At 57.9% G+C, this 24854-nt stretch overlaps 6 protein-coding genes and 3 non-coding genes across 9 annotated transcripts; 5 read left to right on the top strand and 4 right to left on the bottom strand.

The window, feature by feature from the left end:
• The first annotated feature begins 159 nt into the window (after window positions 1-159).
• LOC142363872 (beta-keratin-related protein) lies at window positions 160-644 on the top strand. The gene has a single exon (XM_075441064.1). It carries the CDS (start codon window positions 160-162, stop codon window positions 487-489), a length of 330 nt encoding a protein of 109 aa, XP_075297179.1. The 3' UTR covers window positions 490-644.
• A 1337-nt stretch (window positions 645-1981) lies between these two features.
• On the top strand, window positions 1982-2063 carry TRNAS-GCU (transfer RNA serine (anticodon GCU)). Its single transcript has one exon. It is a non-coding gene; the product is annotated as a tRNA-Ser (tRNA).
• Window positions 2064-4197: 2134 nt separating this feature from the next.
• On the bottom strand, window positions 4198-5069 carry LOC142363871 (beta-keratin-related protein). The gene is made up of 2 exons (XM_075441063.1): window positions 4998-5069; window positions 4198-4702 (listed from the first exon to the last, which is right to left on the bottom strand). The coding sequence occupies exon 2, from the start codon at window positions 4679-4681 to the stop codon at window positions 4352-4354; it is 330 nt and encodes a 109-aa protein (XP_075297178.1). The 5' UTR covers window positions 4682-4702; window positions 4998-5069; the 3' UTR covers window positions 4198-4351.
• Window positions 5070-8491: 3422 nt separating this feature from the next.
• LOC142363867 (beta-keratin-related protein) lies at window positions 8492-9005 on the top strand. The gene has a single exon (XM_075441058.1). It carries the CDS (start codon window positions 8508-8510, stop codon window positions 8835-8837), a length of 330 nt encoding a protein of 109 aa, XP_075297173.1. The 5' UTR covers window positions 8492-8507; the 3' UTR covers window positions 8838-9005.
• A 1300-nt stretch (window positions 9006-10305) lies between these two features.
• TRNAS-GCU (transfer RNA serine (anticodon GCU)) lies at window positions 10306-10387 on the top strand. The gene has a single exon. It is a non-coding gene; the product is annotated as a tRNA-Ser (tRNA).
• Window positions 10388-12346: 1959 nt separating this feature from the next.
• LOC142363865 (beta-keratin-related protein) lies at window positions 12347-13393 on the bottom strand. Its single transcript, XM_075441051.1, has 2 exons — window positions 13322-13393; window positions 12347-13026 (listed from the first exon to the last, which is right to left on the bottom strand). The coding sequence occupies exon 2, from the start codon at window positions 13003-13005 to the stop codon at window positions 12676-12678; it is 330 nt and encodes a 109-aa protein (XP_075297166.1). The 5' UTR covers window positions 13006-13026; window positions 13322-13393; the 3' UTR covers window positions 12347-12675.
• A 3423-nt stretch (window positions 13394-16816) lies between these two features.
• LOC142363866 (beta-keratin-related protein) lies at window positions 16817-17313 on the top strand. Its single transcript, XM_075441057.1, has one exon. It carries the CDS (start codon window positions 16833-16835, stop codon window positions 17160-17162), a length of 330 nt encoding a protein of 109 aa, XP_075297172.1. The 5' UTR covers window positions 16817-16832; the 3' UTR covers window positions 17163-17313.
• A 2234-nt stretch (window positions 17314-19547) lies between these two features.
• TRNAS-GCU (transfer RNA serine (anticodon GCU)) lies at window positions 19548-19629 on the bottom strand. The gene has a single exon. It is a non-coding gene; the product is annotated as a tRNA-Ser (tRNA).
• A 1288-nt stretch (window positions 19630-20917) lies between these two features.
• Window positions 20918-21431, bottom strand: LOC142363868 (beta-keratin-related protein). Its single transcript, XM_075441059.1, has one exon. It carries the CDS (start codon window positions 21413-21415, stop codon window positions 21086-21088), a length of 330 nt encoding a protein of 109 aa, XP_075297174.1. The 5' UTR covers window positions 21416-21431; the 3' UTR covers window positions 20918-21085.
• Between the last annotated feature and the right edge of the window lie 3423 nt (window positions 21432-24854).

Genomic DNA, 24854 nt, shown 5'->3' with positions numbered 1-24854 from the left:
TTGGTCACCTTTGGCACAGAAGGGAACTTTTGAGGGACATCCAGGCCGACCCAGGCACTGTTGGTTCTTGGGGGAGCCGAGACGGGGAGCTGAAAGGGCCTGAGAGCTAATGCCCTCTGCTCCCACCCGGTCTTGCAGGGTCGCCACTCTCCGCCAGACATGTCGTGCTACAGCCCGTGCGCGCCAGCTGCCTGTGGCCCAGCCCCGCTTGCCAACAGCTGCAACGAGCCGTGCGTCCTCCGGTGCGCCGACTCCAGCGTTACGATCCAGCCCTCGCCAGTCCTGGTGACGCTGCCCGGCCCAATCCTCAGCTCCTTCCCTCAGAGCACAGCCGTGGGATCCAGCGCGTCGGCTGCCGTGGGGAGCTCTCTCAGCGCTGCCAGTGTGCCCATCGCTTCTGGGGGCTCCCTGGGTCTGGGGGGCTTTGGGTGGTACGGTCTGGGCCGTGGGCTCTGTGGGCCTCTGGGACGGGGCAATCTCTTATGCTGAAGCCCGTTCATTGCCTGCTCGCGGTCGAGCGCCCTGAGCCTCGAGGAAAGCCCTGGAGCCAGCCCTGCGAGCACGGCCGTGGTCTGCAGAGGAGCCGAGCTCCCAGCGCTCTGCCTGCAGGAAGGAGCCGCTGCTGGCCTTCCTCCTCTTCCCAACGAAGCCTCTCTCTTTCCGCCTCTTGCTCTGTTCTGCCTTATGCGACCCTGCAAATGCCTCCTCCTTCCTTCCGTAGCAACGGCTCTAGGTGATGCGTGATTGCCGGAGCCTTGAAGGGCAGTTGGATGAGCTTTACTCAGCCTCCAAACTGCATTGCTTAAGCTCTCGTCGTTTCCATTTTCCTTTGATTTTCTCATTAAAGACATTGGGCATCAGCTTGGCAAGAGAGTCGTGTCTCCTTCTCCCCTCTTCTCCAAAGCCCTTTAGCTGAGTATCCAAAAGGGTTCCTCCCTTGGTAAAACTACAGGTTTCTCCAGAGTTCCTGGGTTTGAGAGAGCCTCGTCTCTCCCCGCTGACCTCCCGTAGCAATGGGGACGAGGCCAGTGTCTCAGGTGAGAACTGGTGTGGAAGGAGCCCCATTGCTCTTCAGAACACCTCGAAAGCCACAAAACAAAGTATGAAGGAAGTCCAGGTTTTCTGTTGAATGTCCCCGTGCTGCATTGATCACAGCAGGGACTCAACAGACTGCTGGATTAACGAGAGCCAATGATGGCCGTGGCTACCTTGTTACGGAAGTCTTTGTTTAGGACGCGGGAAGCGAATCCCAGGACATTTTCATAGCCACAATGGGGAGTGAATGCCAGCAGTGTGTGGAAGCAGCTTGGCAGAGCATTGCATTTCCCAGGCCAGTCCTCCCTCGTGCCGTGGGCTCCTGCGCCAGAGACAGTCCTGAATCTGCAAGTGCCCCTTGTTCACATGCCCAAGGCTGAGGCACATGCTGCGTCCTGGTGAGAAGTGCACCAGTCAAGTGGGAGTGAATCCTGTCCCTGTGAGGTGGTGGTATCCTTCCAGAAGGCAACGGGGCTGTGGTTGGTGGCAAATTAATCTCAAAGTGAGGGTCAAGTCCTTTGGAGGTGCGAAGCCACTGCAGGGTCAGTGTCCCGTGCTCCTTGCCAGGAAGGAGCATGGGGCTGTGCTGTTCAGTCACCTTCTGATGTGAACGCAAGCACCTGTTTCCCAAAGGTCCCTGGAGCACAGCCAGCTGTCGGGAAAGTGGAGCAGTGGCAAAAGGCAAAATCTGGAGCCCGGCTCCTTCTCTCCAATGTCAAACAGTATGAAATGGTGTATGTGCCAGGAGCAGGAGAAGGAGCAGCTGGAGCAGCAAGCTGAGGAGCAGTGTCAGCGGCAGTGGCACCCGTGTCAGTTGCAGGAGCAGGAGAAGCAGGAGCAGGAGCAGGAGCAGGAGCAGGAGCAGGAGCAGGAGCAGGAGCAGGAGCAGTAGCAGGAGCAGGAGCAGCCGTGGCAGGCGTGGCGGCAGCAGCAGCAGCAGCATGCTGACGAGGTGGCCGAGTGGTGAAGGCGATGGACTGCTAATCCATTGTGCTCTGCACGCGTGGGTTCGAATCCCATCCTCGTCGGTCGGTCTGTCTGCCCAACGATGGGCAAAGTAGTTTCTTTCAGAGGTCAAGAGGAACAAGAAGGGAAAGAAGGAAGATCCAGGGAACTCACCGCATGCCCAGACTCTCCTCCATCCTCTGGGAAGATGATAGAGCAAAACATTTCCTGGAAGTACCTTCCAAACATAGGTGCCACAGGAAAGTGGTGGGGAGAAGTAAGCGTGGGTTTATGAAGGAGAAGTCAAGCTTAAGCAAGATGGTAGCCCTCTACAGTCAGATGACTAGCTTGGAGGACAAGGGAAGAGCAGTGGATGTTGCTCACCTTGCCTTCAGTAAGGCTCAGCCAGAGACAGGAATGAAAAACAATCTCCGCGTAAACCCTTTTCCATCACAGAACATTGCACGTCCCATTTTCTTTATGGCAGGTATTGCCCTTACCCGTACACAGAACCTCGGAATTGTTGGGGTTGGAAGAGAGCTCCTGACATCCTTCAGTCCAAGCCAACTGCCCCGGCAGGGTCTACTTCAGCTGGTTGCTGAGGGCCTAGTCCAGTTGCGTTTTGAGTATCTGCAGGGATGGAGACTGCAGAACCTCTCTGGGCAATCTGGTCCACTGTTTGACCGCCCTCACGCTGGAGATGCAATTTCATGCATTTTAATTTGTGCCCATTTGCTCTTGCGCTGCTAGTTGCTACTGCTGAGAAGAGTCTGTCTCCCTCTTCGTGCCCTTCCATCAGGTATGGGAAGAACCCCATCTCTCACGGCCTGCCGTCATATTTCAGACGCACCAAGCCCTTAAGCAGCTTTGTGACAAGGCAGGGATCTGCAGGGAAGACCTGCAGTGTGGAGGCAGCAGCAGCCAGCAGCCAGCCATGCCTCCCAGCGGTGTGCTGTCCCAGGGGGTCAGGAGCGACGTAGCAGGGGTCAGAGTGACTGGGACAATCCAGCGTGGTTATGAAAGGCACAGAGGTGCCCGGAGCCTCCCTCATCCTGCCCACACGACCTCCCCTCTCTTACACACGTTTGCACTTCTGCCTCTCTGACCACCGGTCTCCCTCTCCCAGACCCTGGACATTACCTTGGGATACCTCTTCCCCACAACCGTGGGCCTCTTGCTCTCCCCGCCCTGCTGTCCTCTGGGCACACTTCCCAGGAGTGTGGCACTCCCGAGGATGCCGCGTGTCTTATGGTGTGAGCAGCTGTGAGCAGCATGCCTGGACACACCAGCGTGCAGACAAGATGCAGGAAGAAGAGGCTGGGGCTTGGCTGAGGGCCTGAGAGCTCAGAATGCTGCTGAGCCCACCCCCCTAGACGCCCCTCCGGCAGCCTGGCATATCCCTAAGGCCTGAGAGCCAGCTGAACGGGACCACTGCTCCCACGGCCAGTGCGGCTGGGTCTGAATCCAGAGGGAGGGTCTGTGAGAGATGAGAAAGGGGCTGCCTGCTGCGGAGAGGTCAGCTGCTTCAGCGGCGCCTTAATCTCACCTGGCCAGCCTCAGGGAAGCAAAGAAGAGCAGAACTCTTGCTCATCAACAGGCGAGCTTGGCGGTTTGGACAGCCAGCAGCATCCCTTTCCGGCTGGTGGCTGCTGAACCCAGAAGCCCAGCAGAGCTCAGGCTGCCACAGCTCCACGGCCTCAGGCCCAGCCAACAATCAGGGCAATTCTGTGATTCTAGGAGTGTCTGGGCTTCCTTCATACTTTGTTTTGTGGCTTTCGAGGTGTGCCAAAGAGCAATGGGGCTCCTTCCACACTGGTTCTCACCTGAGACACTGGCCTCGTCCCCATTGCTACGGGAGGTCAGCGGGGAGAGACGAGGCTCTCTCAAACCCAGGAACTCTGGAGAAACCTGTAGTTTTACCAAGGGAGGAACCCTTTTGGATACTCAGCTAAAGGGCTTTGGAGAAGAGGGGAGAAGGAGACACGACTCTCTTGCCAAGCTGATGCCCAATGTCTTTAATGAGAAAATCAAAGGAAAATGGAAACGACGAGAGCTTAAGCAATGCAGTTTGGAGGCTGAGTAAAGCTCATCCAACTGCCCTTCAAGGCTCCGGCAATCATGCATCACCTAGACCCGTTGCTACGGAAGGAAGGAGGAGGCATTTTCAGGGGAGCATAAGGCAAAGCAGAGCAAGAGGCGGAAAGAGAGAGGCTTCGTTGGGAAGAGGAGGAAGGCCAGCACCGGCTCCTTCCTGCAGGCAGAGCGCTGGGAGCTCGGCTCCTCTGCAGACCACGGCCGTGCTCGCAGGGCTGGCTCCAGGGCTTTCCTCGAGGCTCAGGGCGCTCGACCGCGGGCAGGCAATCCACGGGCTTCAGCATAAGAGATTGCCCCGTCCCAGAGGCCCACAGAGCCCACGGCCCAGACCGTACCACCCAAAGCCCCCCAGACCCAGGGAGCCCCCAGAAGCGATGGGCACACTGGCAGCGCTGAGAGAGCTCCCCACGGCAGCCGACGCGCTGGATCCCACGGCTGTGCTCTGAGGGAAGGAGCTGAGGATTGGGCCGGGCAGCGTCACCAGGACTGGCGAGGGCTGGATCGTAACGCTGGAGTCGGCGCACCGGAGGACGCACGGCTCGTTGCAGCTGTTGGCAAGCGGGGCTGGGCCGCAGGCAGCTGGCGCGCACGGGCTGTAGCACGACATGTCTGGCGGAGAGTGGCGACCCTGCAAGACCGGGTGGGAGCAGAGGGCATTAGCTCTCAGGCCCTTTCAGACCCCCAGCTCTTCTACTGCAGACCAAGAGGCTCCCGCCTCTTGGCATCGGGCTGTTTGCTTCCTGATCATCAGCCCTTGTCGCGAGCCTTGGAAAGAAAGGCGGCTGGCAAAGAACCCAGCCAACGCCGCCTTTCACATCCTAGACCATCCAGCGAGCACAAGGGAGGAAAATAGCATGCATCCCTCTCCACAAAATCTGTCCTGCCAACCGAGGAGAGAAGAGGCAAAATGAACTGAGACTCACCAACTTCACAGAGCAGAGGAAGGCACGAGGAGAGGATAGAGGAGCTGGGAGCTGGGCACACTTTTATAGTGCGTCCCAGAGCCCCAGGGGCGCTGAACAACGACACAAACACGAAGCATGTTGAGAAACAGCACTTTTGGCTCCTCAAAGCTCTGCTGGTAGATGAAAGACATGCCTCCTTTGCCTGAAATGCTTGGCTCCCTTTTCATCTGGCCAGCACTGCAGTGATTTTGTCGATAGCAATTTTGTTTCTTCCCCAGACCAATGCTCATTTGAGGTCTGATTCCAGTTGCTGGGGAAGCCTGCCAGCAGATTCAGGCCACGAGTAGGCGTTGTGCACGTCCTGCCCTTCCTGGGGAACATGGCCACCGCTTGCTGAGGACTTTGCCTGGGGAGCATGCCTGAAGGCCACCCCGCTCAGAAAGGTCTCTCTTTGATGGGTTGAGGCTACAAAGCTGCTCAGAGATCAGGCAAGCCTCTGCAGGATGGCTGTTGCGCTGAGGGACAGAGAACAGAGAAGACTCGGGGTGATCGGAAGGTGATGGTCAAACAAGGCTCTCCTGCGGTCTGGAGTGAAAGCCCGTCGCATGCAGGGATGGGGACACGGAGGCCTTTGCTGGAGCGGATGAGGGTACCCGGTAGCAGATCTCCGCTCCCCTTGGGCCTCGGTGATGCACACACTTTCCAGGCACGCAAAGGGAGCCCAGCAGTTCAGCTGTTGTCTTCGTGCCTGAAAGAGAGCCATCACCAAGTGGACCTGTTTGCTTTGGCGCAGTCTTCCCAAACAACACGCATCTTTGCATCATTGCCAGGTGGCTTGTTCAGGTCAGTGAGCCAGAAGGCCTGGCTTGTTTTCCCTGGCTCAGGGACGCATTGGCACATCCAGGGCATTCGGGGCCCTGTAATTGCAAGGTGGCACCAGCAGACCACCTCGGAGTCACCTGTGAGTCACGACAAAGTGCTGAGGATCCACCTGGTGCAAATCATCCATGCACTGGCATCAGGGGCTCTGGGGGAAATGGATTCAGAGCTGCAGGGGACCCTAGGCGCAACCTCACATCCGCATTCCTGCAGAACTGCAGCTTTGGGTAGAGTGTTGTCATGGCTGTTAGCGTCTTGCCCAACCACTTGTTGACTCCTGGAAATCCTGGCAAGATCCTTGGTGAAACAGCAGCCAAAGGAGGGCAGAACGAACGTGCCCTGATGTTGCCACCCCCGGACGTTTCTGGAGCAGCGACCAAACGGAGGAAAGCTGCCGCCCCTGCGTGTCCAGGGCCTGGGGAGCCTGCTTTGTTGAACACACCCGTGTGACAGAGCAGCGGACTGAGGCTGCGGCCATTCAGTGGCACCAGAGCGTGCCCCTGCTACCGTACGAGACCGAGGGGAGACTGTGCCGGTCTGGAAAGGCCTGGGAGGAGCTCAAAGGCCAGGTGTGTGCTGCCAGCCCTGAGAGCTGCCAGGAGCAAGCCTCTGACTGCCCGTGCTGCTTGGGAAGGCGGGCCATGCTGTCACCCGGGTGGCCATGCTGTTTGGAGCAAGAGTCTAGAAGGAGGCTGTTGTCTTCTCCTGCAAAGGACTGATGGCTCTGTCTCACTTCTGCCGTCGTTTCCAGCAGTGCCATGCTCTGGGGCTGTTGTGCCATCCTGCTGGAAGAGTCGACGCAGTGCCACAGCTCACAGCTCACAACTGAAGGGCAGCAAAGAGGCTGCCCGTCGCTTCCAGCTCCCAAAGCCCCAAGGTGCGGCCCCTTGAGACGTGGCCCAGCCCAGCAGAAGCGCCACGGGTTGCTCTCCCTTTGGGCAATTGAGAGGTGATGGAAAGAGGAGCAGACGCCAGGACAGACACTCCGCTCCTCACGTAGCCTCCTCTGCCACCACACAGGAGCATGACTCAGCCCCTCACAGCTCCACTACAGCAGGCAGTGAGTGCCGTCGCCGGGCTGCTCTTGTCCTTGGCCTGCCATCCTGTCCTGCTGCTGGATGCGGGAAGGGCGGGGAGGCATTCCTCTGCCGCATGAGGAGCCTGGCATTTGCTGCGCCCGAGCAAAGCTGAGGCAGCGGGACAGGGCACATGCATTCACCTGCCTCAGCAGGTGTGCGGTAACACCTGAGGGCAGGAAGCGGACAGCACAGGCCCAGGCTTGCTCCGCAAGATGCCTTCTGCTTTGCACTGCAGCCACAAGAGGACATGTCCTGCCCAGGGCTGCCAAGGCCACCACAAGTGAAAAGCACCCTCAGCCAAATGCCTAGCAGTTTACTCCTCAGCCACTTTGACCTTGCACCCTTGGGGCTGACTGCCCACTTGGAGAACGAGAATTTTGAGACTCAGAGTTGACACGTTTCCACAGAACAAGACCTTTTCTCCTTTGTTTTGAGGCCGCCAACAAGCTACCTGGCCCCCTCTAAGAATGGTCCCCGTGCCCCCATCCCTTCACACTACGGCACTTCTCTCCATCACAAAAAGGGTCCTTCTCTGGGCTTCACCTTCCAACCACTCTGGGGATCAGAGTCCCGTCCTTTCTGTGTCGCTGGGACAGACAGGCAGCCAGCCAGCCGAGGCTTAGCTGATTGCTGAGCCCTTCCAGGGCCCTGCAGGACCTTGTGTTTTGCAGGGTCAGCCTCAGCCCTGCAACCGGAGACCCACGTGAGTAGCTTTCTTCAGGAGTGCTCCACAGCTGAAAGAGGCCTGGCTGAGGCTGGTAGTCACCTTCCCCAGCAAGGACGCGCTCAACCATGGACAGGGCCTGCAGCTACTGAAACCCTTTCCCGGGAACTGGCATGGGACCTCAAATGACCATGGCTTTGAGCAGCTGACATCTACTGCATCACTGTGCTTGCACCCAATAGGGAACTGCAAGCCAGACCTTTCAGATCAAAGAGACAAGTTCTTCATCTCTTGGCTGTGCTTTGCAAGCCTCAAATTGCTCTTTGTTCACGTGCTTCACAAAGAAGGCGTGTTCCAGGTCTCCTGAGGCGCTGGCTGACCGTATAAAAAGCCTGTGTCACTCCAGGCCCTTCCATCCACATCTCCTCCCTTGCTCTCCACGGTGAACTTGGTAAGTCTGAACTCACTCCTTCTCATCCTGCTGGTAGGATGTCTGTCAGGTGAACGGCTTCCCTTCTGTGCATGGTCCTTCTGGGACTTGGTGCAGGCTTGAAAATACACTGTGCTACCCTCTTCTAGGAGGTGAGTTGGTGAGGGAAGACGGAAGGCTTTGTTCCCTTCCAACAGGGAGTCAGTTGGGATCTTTTGTAGCAGTGGCTCTGCTGAAGTCCGAGCCTGGATGACCAGTACTGTCTAACGCGTCACCAGGTGCTTCCTCGCCCATCCACAGTGCAGCAGCGAGCTGCCTTGGTCACCTTTGGCACAGAAGGGAACTTTTGAGGGACATCCAGGCCGACCCAGGCACTGTTGGTTCTTGGGGGAGCCGAGACGGGGAGCTGAAAGGGCCTGAGAGCTAATGCCCTCTGCTCCCACCCGGTCTTGCAGGGTCGCCACTCTCCGCCAGACATGTCGTGCTACAGCCCGTGCGCGCCAGCTGCCTGCGGCCCAGCCCCGCTTGCCAACAGCTGCAACGAGCCGTGCGTCCTCCGGTGCGCCGACTCCAGCGTTACGATCCAGCCCTCGCCAGTCCTGGTGACGCTGCCCGGCCCAATCCTCAGCTCCTTCCCTCAGAGCACAGCCGTGGGATCCAGCGCGTCGGCTGCCGTGGGGAGCTCTCTCAGCGCTGCCAGTGTGCCCATCGCTTCTGGGGGCTCCCTGGGTCTGGGGGGCTTTGGGTGGTACGGTCTGGGCCGTGGGCTCTGTGGGCCTCTGGGACGGGGCAATCTCTTATGCTGAAGCCCGTGGATTGCCTGCCCGCGGTCGAGCGCCCTGAGCCTCGAGGAAAGCCCTGGAGCCAGCCCTGCGAGCACGGCCGTGGTCTGCAGAGGAGCCGAGCTCCCAGCGCTCTGCCTGCAGGAAGGAGCCGCTGCTGGCCTTCCTCCTCTTCCCAACGAAGCCTCTCTCTTTCCGCCTCTTGCTCTGTTCTGCCTTATGCGACCCTGCAAATGCCTCCTCCTTCCTTCCGTAGCAACGGCTCTAGGTGATGCGTGATTGCCGGAGCCTTGAAGGGCAGTTGGATGAGCTTTACTCAGCCTCCAAACTGCATTGCTTAAGCTCTCGTCGTTTCCATTTTCCTTTGATTTTCTCATTAAAGACATTGGGCATCAGCTTGGCAAGAGAGTCGTGTCTCCTTCTCCCCTCTTCTCCAAAGCCCTTTAGCTGAGTATCCAAAAGGGTTCCTCCCTTGGTAAAACTACAGGTTTCTCCAGAGTTCCTGGGTTTGAGAGAGCCTCGTCTCTCCCCGCTGACATCCCGTAGCAATGGGGACGAGGCCAGTGTCTCAGGTGACAACTGGTGTGGAAGGAGCCCCATTGCTCGTCAGAACACCTCGAAAGCCACAAAACAAAGTATGAAGGAAGTCCAGGTTTTCTGTTGAATGTCACCGTGCTGCATTGATCACAGCAGGGACTCAACAGACTGCTGGATTAACGAGAGCCAATGATGGCCGTGGCTACCTTGTTACGGAAGTCTTTGTTTAGGACGCGGGAAGCGAATCCCAGGACATTTTCATAGCCACAATGGGGAGTGAATGCCAGCAGTGTGTGGAAGCAGCTTGGCAGAGCATTGCATTTCCCAGGCCAGTCCTCCCTCGTGCCGTGGGCTCCTGCGCCAGAGACAGTCCTGAATCTGCAAGTGCCCCTTGTTCACATGCCCAAGGCTGAGGCACATGCTGCGTCCTGGTGAGAAGTGCACCAGTCAAGTGGGAGTGAATCCTGTCCCTGTGAGGTGGTGGTATCCTTCCAGAAGGCAACGGGGCTGTGGTTGGTGGCAAATTAATCTCAAAGTGAGGGTCAAGTCCTTTGGAGGTGCGAAGCCACTGCAGGGTCAGTGTCCCGTGCTCCTTGCCAGGAAGGAGCATGGGGCTGTGCTGTTCAGTCACCTTCTGATGTGAACGCAAGCACCTGTTTCCCAAAGGTCCCTGGAGCACAGCCAGCTGTCGGGAAAGTGGAGCAGTGGCAAAAGGCAAAATCTGGAGCCCGGCTCCTTCTCTCCAATGTCAAACAGTATGAAATGGTGTATGTGCCAGGAGCAGGAGAAGGAGCAGCTGGAGCAGCAAGCTGAGGAGCAGTGTCAGCGGCAGTGGCACCCGTGTCAGTTGCAGGAGCAGGAGAAGCAGGAGCAGGAGCAGGAGCAGGAGCAGGAGCAGGAGCAGGAGCAGGAGCAGCCGTGGCAGGCATGGCGGCAGCAGCAGCAGCAGCATGCTGACGAGGTGGCCGAGTGGTGAAGGCGATGGACTGCTAATCCATTGTGCTCTGCACGCGTGGGTTCGAATCCCATCCTCGTCGGTCGGTCTGTCTGCCCAACGATGGGCAAAGTAGTTTCTTTCAGAGGTCAAGAGGAACAAGAAGGGAAAGAAGGAAGATCCAGGGAACTCACCGCATGCCCAGACTCTCCTCCATCCTCTGGGAAGATGATAGAGCAAAACATTTCCTGGAAGTACCTTCCAAACATAGGTGCCACAGGAAAGTGGTGGGGAGAAGTAAGCGTGGGTTTATGAAGGAGAAGTCAAGCTTAAGCAAGATGGTAGCCCTCTACAGTCAGATGACTAGCTTGGAGGACAAGGGAAGAGCAGTGGATGTTGCTCACCTTGCCTTCAGTAAGGCTCAGCCAGAGACAGGAATGAAAAACAATCTCCGCGTAAACCCTTTTCCATCACAGAACATTGCACGTCCCATTTTCTTTATGGCAGGTATTGCCCTTACCCGTACACAGAACCTCGGAATTGTTGGGGTTGGAAGAGAGCTCCTGACATCCTTCAGTCCAAGCCAACTGCCCCGGCAGGGTCTACTTCAGCTGGTTGCTGAGGGCCTAGTCCAGTTGCGTTTTGAGTATCTGCAGGGATGGAGACTGCAGAACCTCTCTGGGCAATCTGGTCCACTGTTTGACCGCCCTCACGCTGGAGATGCAATTTCATGCATTTTAATTTGTGCCCATTTGCTCTTGCGCTGCTAGTTGCTACTGCTGAGAAGAGTCTGTCTCCCTCTTCGTGCCCTTCCATCAGGTATGGGAAGAACCCCATCTCTCACGGCCTGCCGTCATATTTCAGACGCACCAAGCCCTTAAGCAGCTTTGTGACAAGGCAGGGATCTGCAGGGAAGACCTGCAGTGTGGAGGCAGCAGCAGCCAGCAGCCAGCCATGCCTCCCAGCGGTGTGCTGTCCCAGGGGGTCAGGAGCGACGTAGCAGGGGTCAGAGCGACTGGGACAATCCAGCGTGGTTATGAAAGGCACAGAGGTGCCCGGAGACTCCCTCATCCTGCCCACACGACCTCCCCTCTCTTACACACGTTTGCACTTCTGCCTCTCTGACCACCGGTCTCCCTCTCCCAGACCCTGGACATTACCTTGGGATACCTCTTCCCCACAACCGTGGGCCTCTTGCTCTCCCCGCCCTGCTGTCCTCTGGGCACACTTCCCACGAGTGTGGCACTCCCGAGGATGCCGCGTGTCTTATGGTGTGAGCAGCTGTGAGCAGCATGCCAGGACACACCAGCGTGCAGACAAGATGCAGGAAGAAGAGGCTGGGGCTTGGCTGAGGGCCTGAGAGCTCAGAATGCTGCTGAGCCCACCCCCCTAGACGCCCCTCCGGCAGCCTGGCATATCCCTAAGGCCTGAGAGCCAGCTGAACGGGACCACTGCTCCCACGGCCAGTGCGGCTGGGTCTGAATCCAGAGGGAGGGTCTGTGAGAGATGAGAAAGGGGCTGCCTGCTGCAGAGAGGTCAGCTGCTTCAGCGGTGCCTTAATCTCACCTGGCCAGCCTCAGGGAAGCAAAGAAGAGCAGAACTCTTGCTCATCAACAGGCGAGCTTGGCGGTTTGGACAGCCAGCAGCATCCCTTTCCAGCTGGTGGCTGCTGAACCCAGAAGCCCAGCAGAGCTCAGGCTGCCACAGCTCCACGACCTCAGGCCCAGCCAACAATCAGGGCAATTCTGTGATTCTAGGAATGTCTGGGCTTCCTTCATACTTTGTTTTGTGGCTTTCAAGGTGTGCCAAAGAGCAATGGGGCTCCTTCCACACTGGTTCTCACCTGAGACACTGGCCTCGTCCCCATTGCTACAGGATGTCAGCGGGGAGAGACGAGGCTCTCTCAAACCCAGGAACTCTGGAGAAACCTGTAGTTTTACCAAGGGAGGAACCCTTTTGGATACTCAGCTAAAGGGCTTTGGAGAAGAGGGGAGAAGGAGACACAACTCTCTTGCCAAGCTGATGCCCAATGTCTTTAATGAGAAAATCAAAGGAAAATGGAAACGACGAGAGCTTAAGCAATGCAGTTTGGAAGCTGAGTAAAGCTCATCCAACTGCCCTTCAAGGCTCCGGCAATCATGCATCACCTAGACCCGTTGCTACGGAAGGAAGGAGGAGGCATTTGCAGGGTCGCATAAGGCAAAGCAGAGCAAGAGGCGGAAAGAGAGAGGCTTCGTTGGGAAGAGGAGGAAGGCCAGCACCGGCTCCTTCCTGCAGGCAGAGCGCTGGGAGCTCGGCTCCTCTGCAGACCACGGCCGTGCTCGCAGGGCTGGCTCCAGGGCTTTCCTTGAGGCTCAGGGCGCTCGACCGCGGGCAGGCAATCCACGGGCTTCAGCATAAGAGATTGCCCCGTCCCAGAGGCCCACAGAGCCCACGGCCCAGACCGTACCACCCAAAGCCCCCCAGACCCAGGGAGCCCCCAGAAGCGATGGGCACACTGGCAGCGCTGAGAGAGCTCCCCACGGCAGCCGACGCGCTGGATCCCACGGCTGTGCTCTGAGGGAAGGAGCTGAGGATTGGGCCGGGCAGCGTCACCAGGACTGGCGAGGGCTGGATCGTAACGCTGGAGTCGGCGCACCGGAGGACGCACGGCTCGTTGCAGCTGTTGGCAAGCGGGGCTGGGCCGCAGGCAGCTGGCGCGCACGGGCTGTAGCACGACATGTCTGGCGGAGAGTGGCGACCCTGCAAGACCGGGTGGGAGCAGAGGGCATTAGCTCTCAGGCCCTTTCAGACCCCCAGCTCTTCTACTGCAGACCAAGAGGCTCCCGCCTCTTGGCATCGGGCTGTTTGCTTCCTGATCATCAGCCCTTGTCGCGAGCCTTGGAAAGAAAGGCGGCTGGCAAAGAACCCAGCCAACGCCGCCTTTCACATCCTAGACCATCCAGCGAGCACAAGGGAGGAAAATAGCATGCATCCCTCTCCACAAAGTCTGTCCTGCCAACCGAGGAGAGAAGAGGCAAAATGAACTGAGACTCACCAACTTCACAGAGCAGAGGAAGGCACGAGGAGAGGATAGAGGAGCTGGGAGCTGGGCACACTTTTATAGTGCGTCCCAGAGCCCCAGGGGCGCTGAACAACGACACAAACACGAAGCATGTTGAGAAACAGCACTTTTGGCTCCTCAAAGCTCTGCTGGTAGATGAAAGACATGCCTCCTTTGCCTGAAATGCTTGGCTCCCTTTTCATCCTGGCCAGCACTGCAGTGATTTTGTCGACAGCAATTTTGTTTCTTCCCCAGACCAATGCTCATTTGAGGTCTGATTCCAGTTGCTGGGGAAGCCTGCCAGCAGATTCAGGCCACGAGTAGGCGTTGTGCATGTCCTGCCCTTCCTGGGGAACATGGCCACCGCTTGCTGAGGACTTTGCCTGGGGAGCATGCCTGAAGGCCACCCCGCTCAGAAAGGTCTCTCTTTGATGGGTTGAGGCTACAAAGCTGCTCAGAGATCAGGCAAGCCTCTGCAGGATGGCTGTTGCGCTGAGGGACAGAGAACAGAGAAGACTCGGGGTGATCGGAAGGTGATGGTCCAACAAGGCTCTCCTGCGGTCTGGAGTGAAAGCCCGTCGCATGCAGGGATGGGGACACGGAGGCCTTTGCTGGAGCGGATGAGGGTACCCGGTAGCAGATCTCTGCTCCCCTTGGGCCTCGGTGATGCACACACTTTCCAGGCACGCAAAGGGAGCCCAGCAGTTCAGCTGTTGTCTTTGTGCCTGAAAGCGAGCCATCACCAAGTGGACCTGTTTGCTTTGGCGCAGTCTTCCCAAACAACACGTATCTTTGCATCATTGCCAGGTGGCTTGTTCAGGTCAGTGACCCAGAAGGCCTGGCTTGTTTTCCCTGGCTCAGGGACGCATTGGCACATCCAGGGCATTCGGGGCCCTGTAATTGCAAGGTGGCACCAGCAGACCACCTCGGAGTCACCTGTGAGTCACGACAAAGTGCTGAGGATCCACCTGGTGCAAATCATCCATGCACTGGCATCAGGGGCTCTGGGGGAAATGGATTCAGAGCTGCAGGGGACCCTAGGCGCAACCTCACATCCGCATTCCTGCAGAACTGCAGCTTTGGGTAGAGTGTTGTCATGGCTGTTAGCGTCTTGCCCAACCACTTGTTGACTCCTGGAAATCCTGGCAAGCTCCTTGGTGAAACAGCAGCCAAAGAAGGGCAGAACGAACGTGCCCTGATGTTGCCACCCCCGGACGTTTCTGGAGCAGAGACCAAACGGAGGAAAGCTGCCGCCCCTGCGTGTCCAGGGCCTGGGGAGCCTGCTTTGTTGAACACACCCGTGTGACAGAGCAGCGGACTGAGGCTGCGGCCATTCAGTGGCACCAGAGCGTGCCCCTGCTACCGTACGAGACCGAGGGGAGACTGTGCCGGTCTGGAAAGGCCTGGGAGGAGCTCAAAGGCCAGGTGTGTGCTGCCAGCCCTGAGAGCTGCCAGGAGCAAGCCTCTGACTGCCCGTGCTGCTTGGGAAGATGGGCCACGCTGTCACGCGGGTGGCCATGCTGTTTGGAGGCAGAGTCTAGAAGGAGGCTGTTGTCTTCTCCTGCAAAGGACTGATGGCTCTGTCTCACTTCTGCCGTCGTTTCCAGCAGCGCCATGCTCTGGGGCTGTTGTGCCATCCTGCTGGAAGAGTCGACGCAGTGCCACAGCTCACAGCTCACAACTGAAGGGCAGCAAGGAGGCTGCCCGTCGCTTCCAGCTCCCAAAGCCCCAAGGTGCGGCCCCTTGAGACATGGCCCAGCCCAGCAGAAGCGCCACGGGTTGCTCTCCCTTTGGGCAATTGAGAGGTGATGGAAAGAGGAGCAGACGCCAGGACAGACACTCCGCTCCTCACGTAGCCTCCTCTGCCACCACACAGGAGCAGGACTCAGCCCCTCACAGCTCCACTACAGCAGGCAGTGAGTGCCGTCGCCGGGCTGCTCTTGTCCTTGGCCTGCCATCCTGTCCTGCTGCTGGATGCGGGAAGGGCGGGGAGGCATTCCTCTGCCGCATGAGGAGCCTGGCATTTGCTGCGCCCGAGCAAAGCTGAGGCAGCGGGACAGGGCACATGCATTCACCTGCCTCAGCAGGTGTGCGGTAACACCTGAGGGCAGGAAGCGGACAGCACAGGCCCAGGCTTGCTCCGCAAGATGCCTTCTGCTTTGCACTGCAGCCACAAGAGGACATGTCCTGCCCAGGGCTGCTAAGGCCACCACAAGTGAAAAGCACCCTCAGCCAAATGCCTAGCAGTTTACTCCTCAGCCACTTAGACCTTGCACCCTTGGGGCTGACTGCCCACTTGGAGAACAAGAGTTTTGAGACTCAGAATTGACACATTTCCACAGAACAAGACCTTTTCTCCTTTGTTTTGAGGCCGCCAACAAGCTACCTGGCCCCCTCTAAGAATGGTCCCCGTGCCCTCATCCCTTCACACTACGGCACTTCTCTCCATCACAAAAAGGGTCCTTCTCTGGGCTTCACCTTCCAGCCACTCTGGGGATCGGAGTCCCGTCCTTTCTGTGTCGCTGGGACAGACAGGCAGCCAGCCAGCCGAGGCTTAGCTGATTGCTGAGCCCTTCCAGGGCCCTGCAGGACCTTATGTTTTGCAGGGTCAGCCTCAGCCCTGCAACCGGAGACCCACGTGAGTAGCCTTCTTCAGGAGTGTTCCACAGTTGAAAGAGGCCTGGCTGAGGCTGGTAGTCACCTTCCCCAGCAAGGATGCGCTCAACCATGGACAGGGCCTGCAGCTACTGAAACCCTTTCCCGGGAACTGGCATGGGACCTCAAATGACCATGGCTTTGAGCAGCTGACATCTACTGCATCACTGTGCTTGCACCCAATAGGGAACTGCAAGCCAGACCTTTCAGATCAAAGAGACAAGTTCTTCATCTCTTGGCTGTGCTTTGCAAGCCTCAAATTGCTCTTTGTTCACGTGCTTCACAAAGAAGGCGTGTTCCAGGTCTCCTGAGGTGCTGGCTGACCGTATAAAAAGCCTGTGTCACTCCAGGCCCTTCCATCCACATCTCCTCCCTTGCTCTCCACGGTGAACTTGGTAAGTCTGAACTCACTCCTTCTCATCCTGCTGGTAGGATGTCTGTCAGGTGAACGGCTTCCCTTCTGTGCATGGTCCTTCTGGGACTTGGTGCAGGCTTGAAAATACACTGTGCTACCCTCTTCTAGGAGGTGAGTCGGTGAGGGAAGACGGAAGGCTTTGTTCCCTTCCAACAGGGAGTCAGTTGGGATCTTTTGTAGCAGTGGCTCTGCTGAAGTCCGAGCCTGGATGACCAGTGCTATCTAACGCGTCACCAGGTGCTTCCTCACCCATCCACAGTGCAGCAGCGAGCTGCCTTGGTCACCTTTGGCACAGAAGGGAACTTTTGAGGGACATCCAGGCCGACCCAGGCACTGTTGGTTCTCGGGGGAGCCGAGATGGGGAGCTGAAAGGGCCTGAGAGCTAATGCCCTCTGCTCCCACCCGGTCTTGCAGGGTCGCCACTCTCCGCCAGACATGTCGTGCTACAGCCCGTGCGCGCCAGCTGCCTGCGGCCCAGCCCCGCTTGCCAACAGCTGCAACGAGCCGTGCGTCCTCCGGTGCGCCGACTCCAGCGTTACGATCCAGCCCTCGCCAGTCCTGGTGACGCTGCCCGGCCCAATCCTCAGCTCCTTCCCTCAGAGCACAGCCGTGGGATCCAGCGCGTCGGCTGCCGTGGGGAGCTCTCTCAGCGCTGCCAGTGTGCCCATCGCTTCTGGGGGCTCCCTGGGTCTGGGGGGCTTTGGGTGGTACGGTCTGGGCCGTGGGCTCTGTGGGCCTCTGGGACGGGGCAATCTCTTATGCTGAAGCCCGTGGATTGCCTGCCCGCGGTCGAGCGCCCTGAGCCTCGAGGAAAGCCCTGGAGCCAGCCCTGCGAGCACGGCCGTGGTCTGCAGAGGAGCCGAGCTCCCAGCGCTCTGCCTGCAGGAAGGAGCCGCTGCTGGCCTTCCTCCTCTTCCCAACGAAGCCTCTCTCTTTTCACCTCTTGCTCTGTTTTGCCTTATGCGACCCTGCAAATGCCTCCTCCTTCCTTCCGTAGCAACGGGTCTAGGTGATGCATGATTGCCGGAGCCTTGAAGGGCAGTTGGATGACCTTTACTCAGCCTCCAAACTGCATTGCTTAAGCTCTCGTCGTTTCCATTTTCCTTTGATTTTCTCATTAAAGACATTGGGCATCAGCTTGGCAAGAGAGTCGTGTCTCCTTCTCCCCTCTTCTCCAAAGCCCTTTAGCTGAGTATCCAAAAGGGTTCCTCCCTTGGTAAAACTACAGGTTTCTCCAGAGTTCCTGGGTTTGAGAGAGCCTTGTCTCTCCCCGCTGACATCCCGTAGCAATGGGGACGAGGCCAGTGTCTCAGGTGAGAACTGGTGTGGAAGGAGCCCCATCACTCGTCGGCACACCTTGAAGGCCACAAAACAAAGTATGAAGGAAGCCCAGACATTCCTAGAATCACAGAATTGCCCTGATTTTTGGCTGGGCCTGAGGCCGTGGAGCTGTGGCAGCCTGAGCTCTGCTGGGCTTCTGGGTTCAGCAGCCACCAGCCGGAAAGGGATGCTGCTGGCTGTCCAAACCGCCAAGCTCGCCTGTTGATGAGCAAGAGTTCTGCTCTTCTTTGCTTCCCTGAGGCTGGCCAGGTGAGATTAAGGCGCCGCTGAAGCAGCTGACCTCTCCGCAGCAGGCAGCCCCTTTCTCATCTCTCACAGACCCTCCCTCTGGATTCAGACCCAGCCGCACTGGCCGTGGGAGCAGTGGTCCCGTTCAGCTGGCTCTCAGGCCTTAGGGATATGCCAGGCTGCCGGAGGGGTGGCTACGGGGGTGGGCTCAGCAGCATTCTGAGCTCTCAGGCCCTCAGCAAAGCCCCAGCCTCTTCTTCCTGCCTCTTGTCTGCACGCTGGTGTGTCCAGGCATGCTGCTCACAGCTGCTCACACCATAAGACACGCGGCATCCTCGGGAGTGCCACACTCCTGGGAAGTGTGCCCAGAGGACAGCAGGGCGGGGAGAGCAAGAGGCCCACGGTTGTGGGGAAGAGGTATCCCAAGGTAATGTCCAGGGTCTGGGAGAGGGAGACCGGTGGTCAGAGAGGCAGAAGTGCAAACGTGTGTAAGAGAGGGGAGGTCGTGTGGGCAGGAAGAGGGATTCTCCGGGCACCTCTGTGCCTTTCATAACCACGCTGGATTGTCCCAGTCGCTCTGACCCCTGCTACGTTGCTCCTGACCCCCTGGGACAGCACACCGCTGGCAGGCATGGCTGGCTGCTGGCTGCTCCTGCCTCCACACTGCAGGTCTTCCCTGCAGATCCCTGCCTTGTCACAAAGCTGCTTAAGGGCTTGGTGCGTCTGAAATATGACGGCAGGCCGTGAGAGCTGGGGTTCTTCCCATACCTGATGGAAGGGAACGAAGAGGGAGACAGACTCTTCTCAGCAGTAGCAACTAGCAGCGCAAGAGCAAATGGGCACAAATTAAAATGCATGAAATTGCATCTCCAGCGTGAGGGCGGTCAAACAGTGGACCAGATTGCCCAGAGAGGTTCTGCAGTCTCCATCCCTGCAGATACTCAAAACGCAACTGCACTAGGCCCTCAGCAACCAGCTGAAGTAGACTCTGCCGGGGCAGTTGGCTTGGGCTGAAGGATGTCAGGAGCTCTCTTCCAATCCCAACAATTCCGAGGTTCTGTGTACGGGTAAGGGCAATACCTGCCATAAAGAAAATCGGACGTGCAATGTTCTGTGATGGAAAAGGGTTTACGCGGAGATTGTTTTTCATTCCTGTCTCTGGCTGAGCCTTACTGAAGGCAAGGTGAGCAACATCCACTGCTCTTCCCTTCTCCTCCAAGCTAGTCATCTGACTGTAGAGGGCTACCAGCTTGCTTAAGCTTGACTTCTCCTTCATAAACCCACGCTTACTTCTCCCCACCACTTTCCTGTGGCACCTATGTTTGGAAGGTACTTCCAGGAAATGTTTTGCTCTATCATCTTCCCAGAGGATGGAGGAGAGGCTGGGCATGCGGTGAGTTCCCTGGATCTTCCTTCCTTCCCTTCTTGTTCCTCTTGCCCATGTGGAGACAGAAGACGACATTGCCAGTTCTTTTCAGGCAACTCTCCTCACAAAACATGGGCTTGCTTAGGGGCGCAGTCGTCAAGCTGCTCGCACTCCGAAAGAAACTACTTTGCCCATCGTTGGGCAGACAGACCGACCGACGAGGATGGGATTCGAACCCACGCGTGCAGAGCACAATGGATTAGCAGTCCATCGCCTTCACCACTCGGCCACCTCGTCAGCATGCTGCTGCTGCTGCTGCTGCTGCCGCCACGCCTGCCACGGCTGCCGCTGACACTGCTCCTGCTCCTGCTGCTGCTTCTCCTGCTCCTGCAACTGACACGGGTGCCACTGCCGCTGACGCTGCTCCTCAGCTTGCTGCTCCAGCTGCTCCTTCTCCTGCTCCTGGCACATACACCATTTCATACTGTTTGACATTGGAGAGAAGGAGCCGGGCTCCAGATTTTGCCTTTTGCCACTGCTCCACTTTCCCGACAGCTGGCTGTGCTCCAGGGACCTTTGGGAAACAGGTGCTTGCGTTCACATCAGAAGGTGACTGAACAGCACAGCCCCATGCTCCTTCCTGGCAAGGAGCACGGGACAGTGACCCTGCAGTGGCTTCGCACCTCCAAAGGACTTGACCCTCACTTTGAGATTAATTTGCCACCAGCCACATTCCCGTTGCCTTCTGGAAGGATACCACCACCTCACAGGGACAGGATTCACTCCCACTTGACTGGTCCACTTCTCACCAGGACGCAGCATGTGCCTCAGCCTTGGCCAGGTGAACAAGGGGCACTTGCAGATTCAGGACTGTCTCTGGCGCAGGAGCCCACGGCACGAGGGAGGACTGGCCTGGGAAATGCAATGCTCTGCCAAGCTGCTTCCACACACTGCTGGCATTCACTCCCCATTGTGGCTATGAAAATGTCCTGGGATTCGCTTCCCACGTCCTAAACAAAGACTTCCGTAACAAAGTAGCCACGGCCATCATTGGCTCTCGTTAATCCAGCAGTCTGTTGAGTCCCTGCTGTGATCAATGCAGCACGGGGACATTCAACAGAAAATCTGGACTTCCTTCATACTTTGTTTTGTGGCCTTCGAGGTGTGCCGACAAGTGATGGGGCTCCTTCCACACCAGTTCTCACCTGAGACACTGGCCTCGTCCCCATTGCTACGGGATGTCAGCGGGGAGAGACGAGGCTCTCTCAAACCCAGGAACTCTGGAGAAACCTGTAGTTTTACCAAGGGAGGAACCCTTTTGGATACTCAGCTAAAGGGCTTTGGAGAAGAGGGGAGAAGGAGACACGACTCTCTTGCCAAGCTGATGCCCAATGTCTTTAATGAGAAAATCAAAGGAAAATGGAAACGACGAGAGCTTAAGCAATGCAGTTGGGAGGCTGAGTAAAGCTCATCCAACTGCCCTTCAAGGCTCCGGCAATCACGCATCACCTAGACCCGTTGCTACGGAAGGAAGGAGGAGGCATTTGCAGGGGAGCATAAGGCAAAGCAGAGCAAGAGGCGGAAAGAGAGAGGCTTCGTTGGGAAGAGGAGGAAGGCCAGCAGCGGCTCCTTCCTGCAGGCAGAGCGCTGGGAGCTCGGCTCCTCTGCAGACCACGGCCGTGCTCGCAGGGCTGGCTCCAGGGCTTTCCTCGAGGCTCAGGGCGCTCGACCGCGGGCAGGCAATCCACGGGCTTCAGCATAAGAGATTGCCCCGTCCCAGAGGCCCACAGAGCCCACGGCCCAGACCGTACCACCCAAAGCCCCCCAGACCCAGGGAGCCCCCAGAAGCGATGGGCACACTGGCAGCGCTGAGAGAGCTCCCCACGGCAGCCGACGCGCTGGATCCCACGGCTGTGCTCTGAGGGAAGGAGCTGAGGATTGGGCCGGGCAGCGTCACCAGGACTGGCGAGGGCTGGATCGTAACGCTGGAGTCGGCGCACCGGAGGACGCACGGCTCGTTGCAGCTGTTGGCAAGCGGGGCTGGGCCGCAGGCAGCTGGCGCGCACGGGCTGTAGCACGACATGTCTGGCGGAGAGTGGCGACCCTGCAAGACCGGGTGGGAGCAGAGGGCATTAGCTCTCAGGCCCTTTCAGCTCCCCGTCTCGGCTCCCCCGAGAACCAACAGTGCCTGGGTCGGCCTGGATGTCCCTCAGAAGTTCCCTTCTGTGCCAAAGGTGACCAAGGCAGCTCGCTGCTGCACTGTGGATGGGCGAGGAAGCACCTGGTGACGCGTTAGACAGTACTGGTCATCCAGGCTCGGACTTCAGCAGAGCCACTGCTACAAAAGATCCCAACTGACTCCCTGTTGGAAGGGAACAAAGCCTTCCGTCTTCCCTCACCAACTCACCTCCTAGAAGAGGGTAGCACAGTGTATTTTCAAGCCTGCACCAAGTCCCAGAAGGACCATGCACAGAAGGGAAGCCGTTCACCTGACAGACATCCTACCAGCAGGATGAGAAGGAGTGAGTTCAGACTTACCAAGTTCACCGTGGAGAGCAAGGGAGGAGATGTGGATGGAAGGGCCTGGAGTGACACAGGCTTTTTATACGGTCAGCCAGCGCCTCAGAAGACCTGGAACACGCCTTCTTTGTGAAGCACGTGAACAAAGAGCAATTTGAGGCTTGCAAAGCACAGCCAAGAGATGAAGAACTTGTCTCTTTGATCTGAAAGGTCTGGCTTGCAGTTCCCTATTGGGTGCAAGCACAGTGATGCAGTAGATGTCAGCTGCTCAAAGCCGTGGTCATTTGAGGTCCCATGCCAGTTCCCGGGAAAGGGTTTCAGTAGCTGCAGGCCCTGTCCATGGTTGAGCGCATCCTTGCTGGGGAAGGTGACTACCAGCCTCAGCCAGGCCTCTTTCAGCTGTGGAGCACTCCTGAAGAAGGCTACTCACGTGGGTCTCCGGTTGCAGGGCTGAGGCTGACCCTGCAAAACATAAGGTCCTGCAGGGCCCTGGAAGGGCTCAGCAATCAGCTAAGCCTCGGCTGGCTGGCTGCCTGTCTGTCCCAGCGACACAGAAAGGACGGGACTCCGATCCCCAGAGTGGTTGGAAGGTGAAGCCCAGAGAAGGACCCTTTCTGCGATGGAGAGAAGTGCCGTAGTGTGAAGGGATGGGGGCACGGGGACCATTCTTAGAGGGGGCCAGGTAGCTTGTTGGCGGCCTCAAAACAAAGGAGAAAAGGTCTTGTTCTGTGGAAACGTGTCAACTCTGAGTCTCAAAATTCTCGTTCTCCAAGTGGGCAGTCTGCCCCAAGGGTGCAAGGTCAAAGTGGCTGAGGAGTAAACTGCTAGGCATTTGGCTGAAGGTGCTTTTCACTTGTGGTGGCCTTGGTAGCCCTGGGCAGGACATGTCCTCTTGTGGCTGCAGTGCAAAGCAGAAGGCATCTTGCAGAGCAAGCCTGGGCCTGTGCTGTCCGCTTCCTGCCCTCAGGTGTTACCGCACACCTGCTGAGGCAGGTGAATGCATGTGCCCTGTCCCGCTGCCTCAGCTTTGCTCGGGCGCAGCAAATGCCAGGCTCCTCATGCGGCAGAGGAATGCCTCCCCGCCCTTCCCGCATCCAGCAGCAGGACAGGATGGCAGGCCAAGGACAAGAGCAGCCCGGCGACGGCACTCACTGCCTGCTGTAGTGGAGCTGTGAGGGGCTGAGTCCTGCTCCTGTGTGGTGGCAGAGGAGGCTACGTGAGGAGCGGAGTGTCTGTCCTGGCGTCTGCTCCTCTTTCCATCACCTCTCAATTGCCCAAAGGGAGAGCAACCCGTGGCGCTTCTGCTGGGCTGGGCCATGTCTCAAGGGGCCGCATCTTGGGGCTTTGGGGGCTGGAAGCGATGGGTAGCCTCTTTGCTGCCCTTCAGTTGTGAGCTGTGAGCTGTGGCACTGCGTCGACTCTTCCAGCAGGATGGCACAACAGCCCCAGAGCATGGCGCTGCTGGAAACGACGGCAGAAGTGAGACAGAGCCATCAGTCCTTTGCAGGAGAAGACAACAGCCTCCTTCTAGACTCTTGCTCCAAACAGCATGGCCACCCGGGTGACAGCGTGGCCCATCTTCCCAAGCAGCACAGGCAGTCAGAGGCTTGCTCCTGGCAGCTCTCAGGGCTGGCAGCACACACCTGGCCTTTGAGCTCCTCCCAGGCCTTTCCAGACCGGCACAGTCTCCCCTCGGTCTCGTACGGTAGCAGGGGCACGCTCTGGTGCCACTGAATGGCCGCAGCCTCAGTCCGCTGCTCTGTCACACGGGTGTGTTCAACAAAGCAGGCTCCCCAGGCCCTGGACACGCAGGGGCGGCAGCTTTCCTCCGTTTGGTCTCTGCTCCAGAAACGTCCGGGGGTGGCAACATCAGGGCACGTTCGTTCTGCCCTCCTTTGGCTGCTGTTTCACCAAGGAGCTTGCCAGGATTTCCAGGAGTCAACAAGTGGTTGGGCAAGACGCTAACAGCCATGACAACACTCTACCCAAAGCTGCAGTTCTGCAGGAATGCGGACGTGAGGTTGCGCCTAGGGTCCTCTGCAGCTCTGAATCCATTTCCCCCAGAGCCCCTGATGCCAGTGCATGGATCACTTGCACCAGGTGGATCCTCAGCACTTTGTCGTGACTCACAGGTGACTCCGAGGTGGTCTGCTGGTGCCACCTTGCAATTACAGGGCCCCGAATGCCCTGGATGTGCCAATGCGTCCCTGAGCCAGGGAAAACAAGCCAGGCCTTCTGGGTCACTGACCTGAACAAGCCACCTGGCAATGATGCAAAGATGTGTGTTGTTTGGGAAGACTGCGCCAAAGCAAACAGGTCCACTTGGTGATGGCTCGCTTTCAGGCACAAAGACAACAGCTGAACTGCTGGGCTCCCTTTGCGTGCCTGGAAAGTGTGTGCATCACCGAGGCCCAAGGGCAGCGGAGATCTGCTACCGGGTAGCCTCATCCGCTCCAGCAAAGGCCTCCGTGTCCCCATCCCTGCATGCGACGGGCTTTCACTCCAGACCGCAGGAGGGCCTTGTTGGACCATCACCTTCCGATCACCCCGAGTCTCCTCTGTTCTCTGTCCCTCAGCGCAACAGCCATCCTGCAGAGGGTTGCCTGGTCTCTGAGCAGCTTTCTAGCCTCAACCCATCAAAGAGAGACCTTTATGAGCGGGGTGGCCTTCAGGCATGCTCCCCAGGCAAAGTCCTCAGCAAGCAGTGGTCATGTTCCCCAGGGAGGGCAGGACGTGCACAACGCCTACTCGTGGCCTGATTCTGCTGGCAGGCTTCCCCAGCAACTGGAATCAGACCTCAAATGAGCATTGGTCTGGGGAAGAAACAAAATTGCTGTCGACAAAATCACTGCAGTGCTGGCCAGGATGAAAAGGGAGCCAATCATTTCAGGCAAAAGAGGCATGTTTTTCATCTACCAGCAGAGCTTTGAGGAGCCAAAAGTGCTGTTTCTCAACATGCTTCGTGTTTGTGTCGTTGTTCAGCTCCCCTGGGGCTCTGGGAC

The sequence above is a fragment of the Opisthocomus hoazin genome, chromosome 21, assembly GCF_030867145.1.
Source record: "Opisthocomus hoazin isolate bOpiHoa1 chromosome 21, bOpiHoa1.hap1, whole genome shotgun sequence".
NCBI lineage: Eukaryota > Metazoa > Chordata > Aves > Opisthocomiformes > Opisthocomidae > Opisthocomus > Opisthocomus hoazin.
Note: the sequence above shows the minus strand (reverse complement) of the source record. Positions and strands in the feature narration are given on the sequence as shown.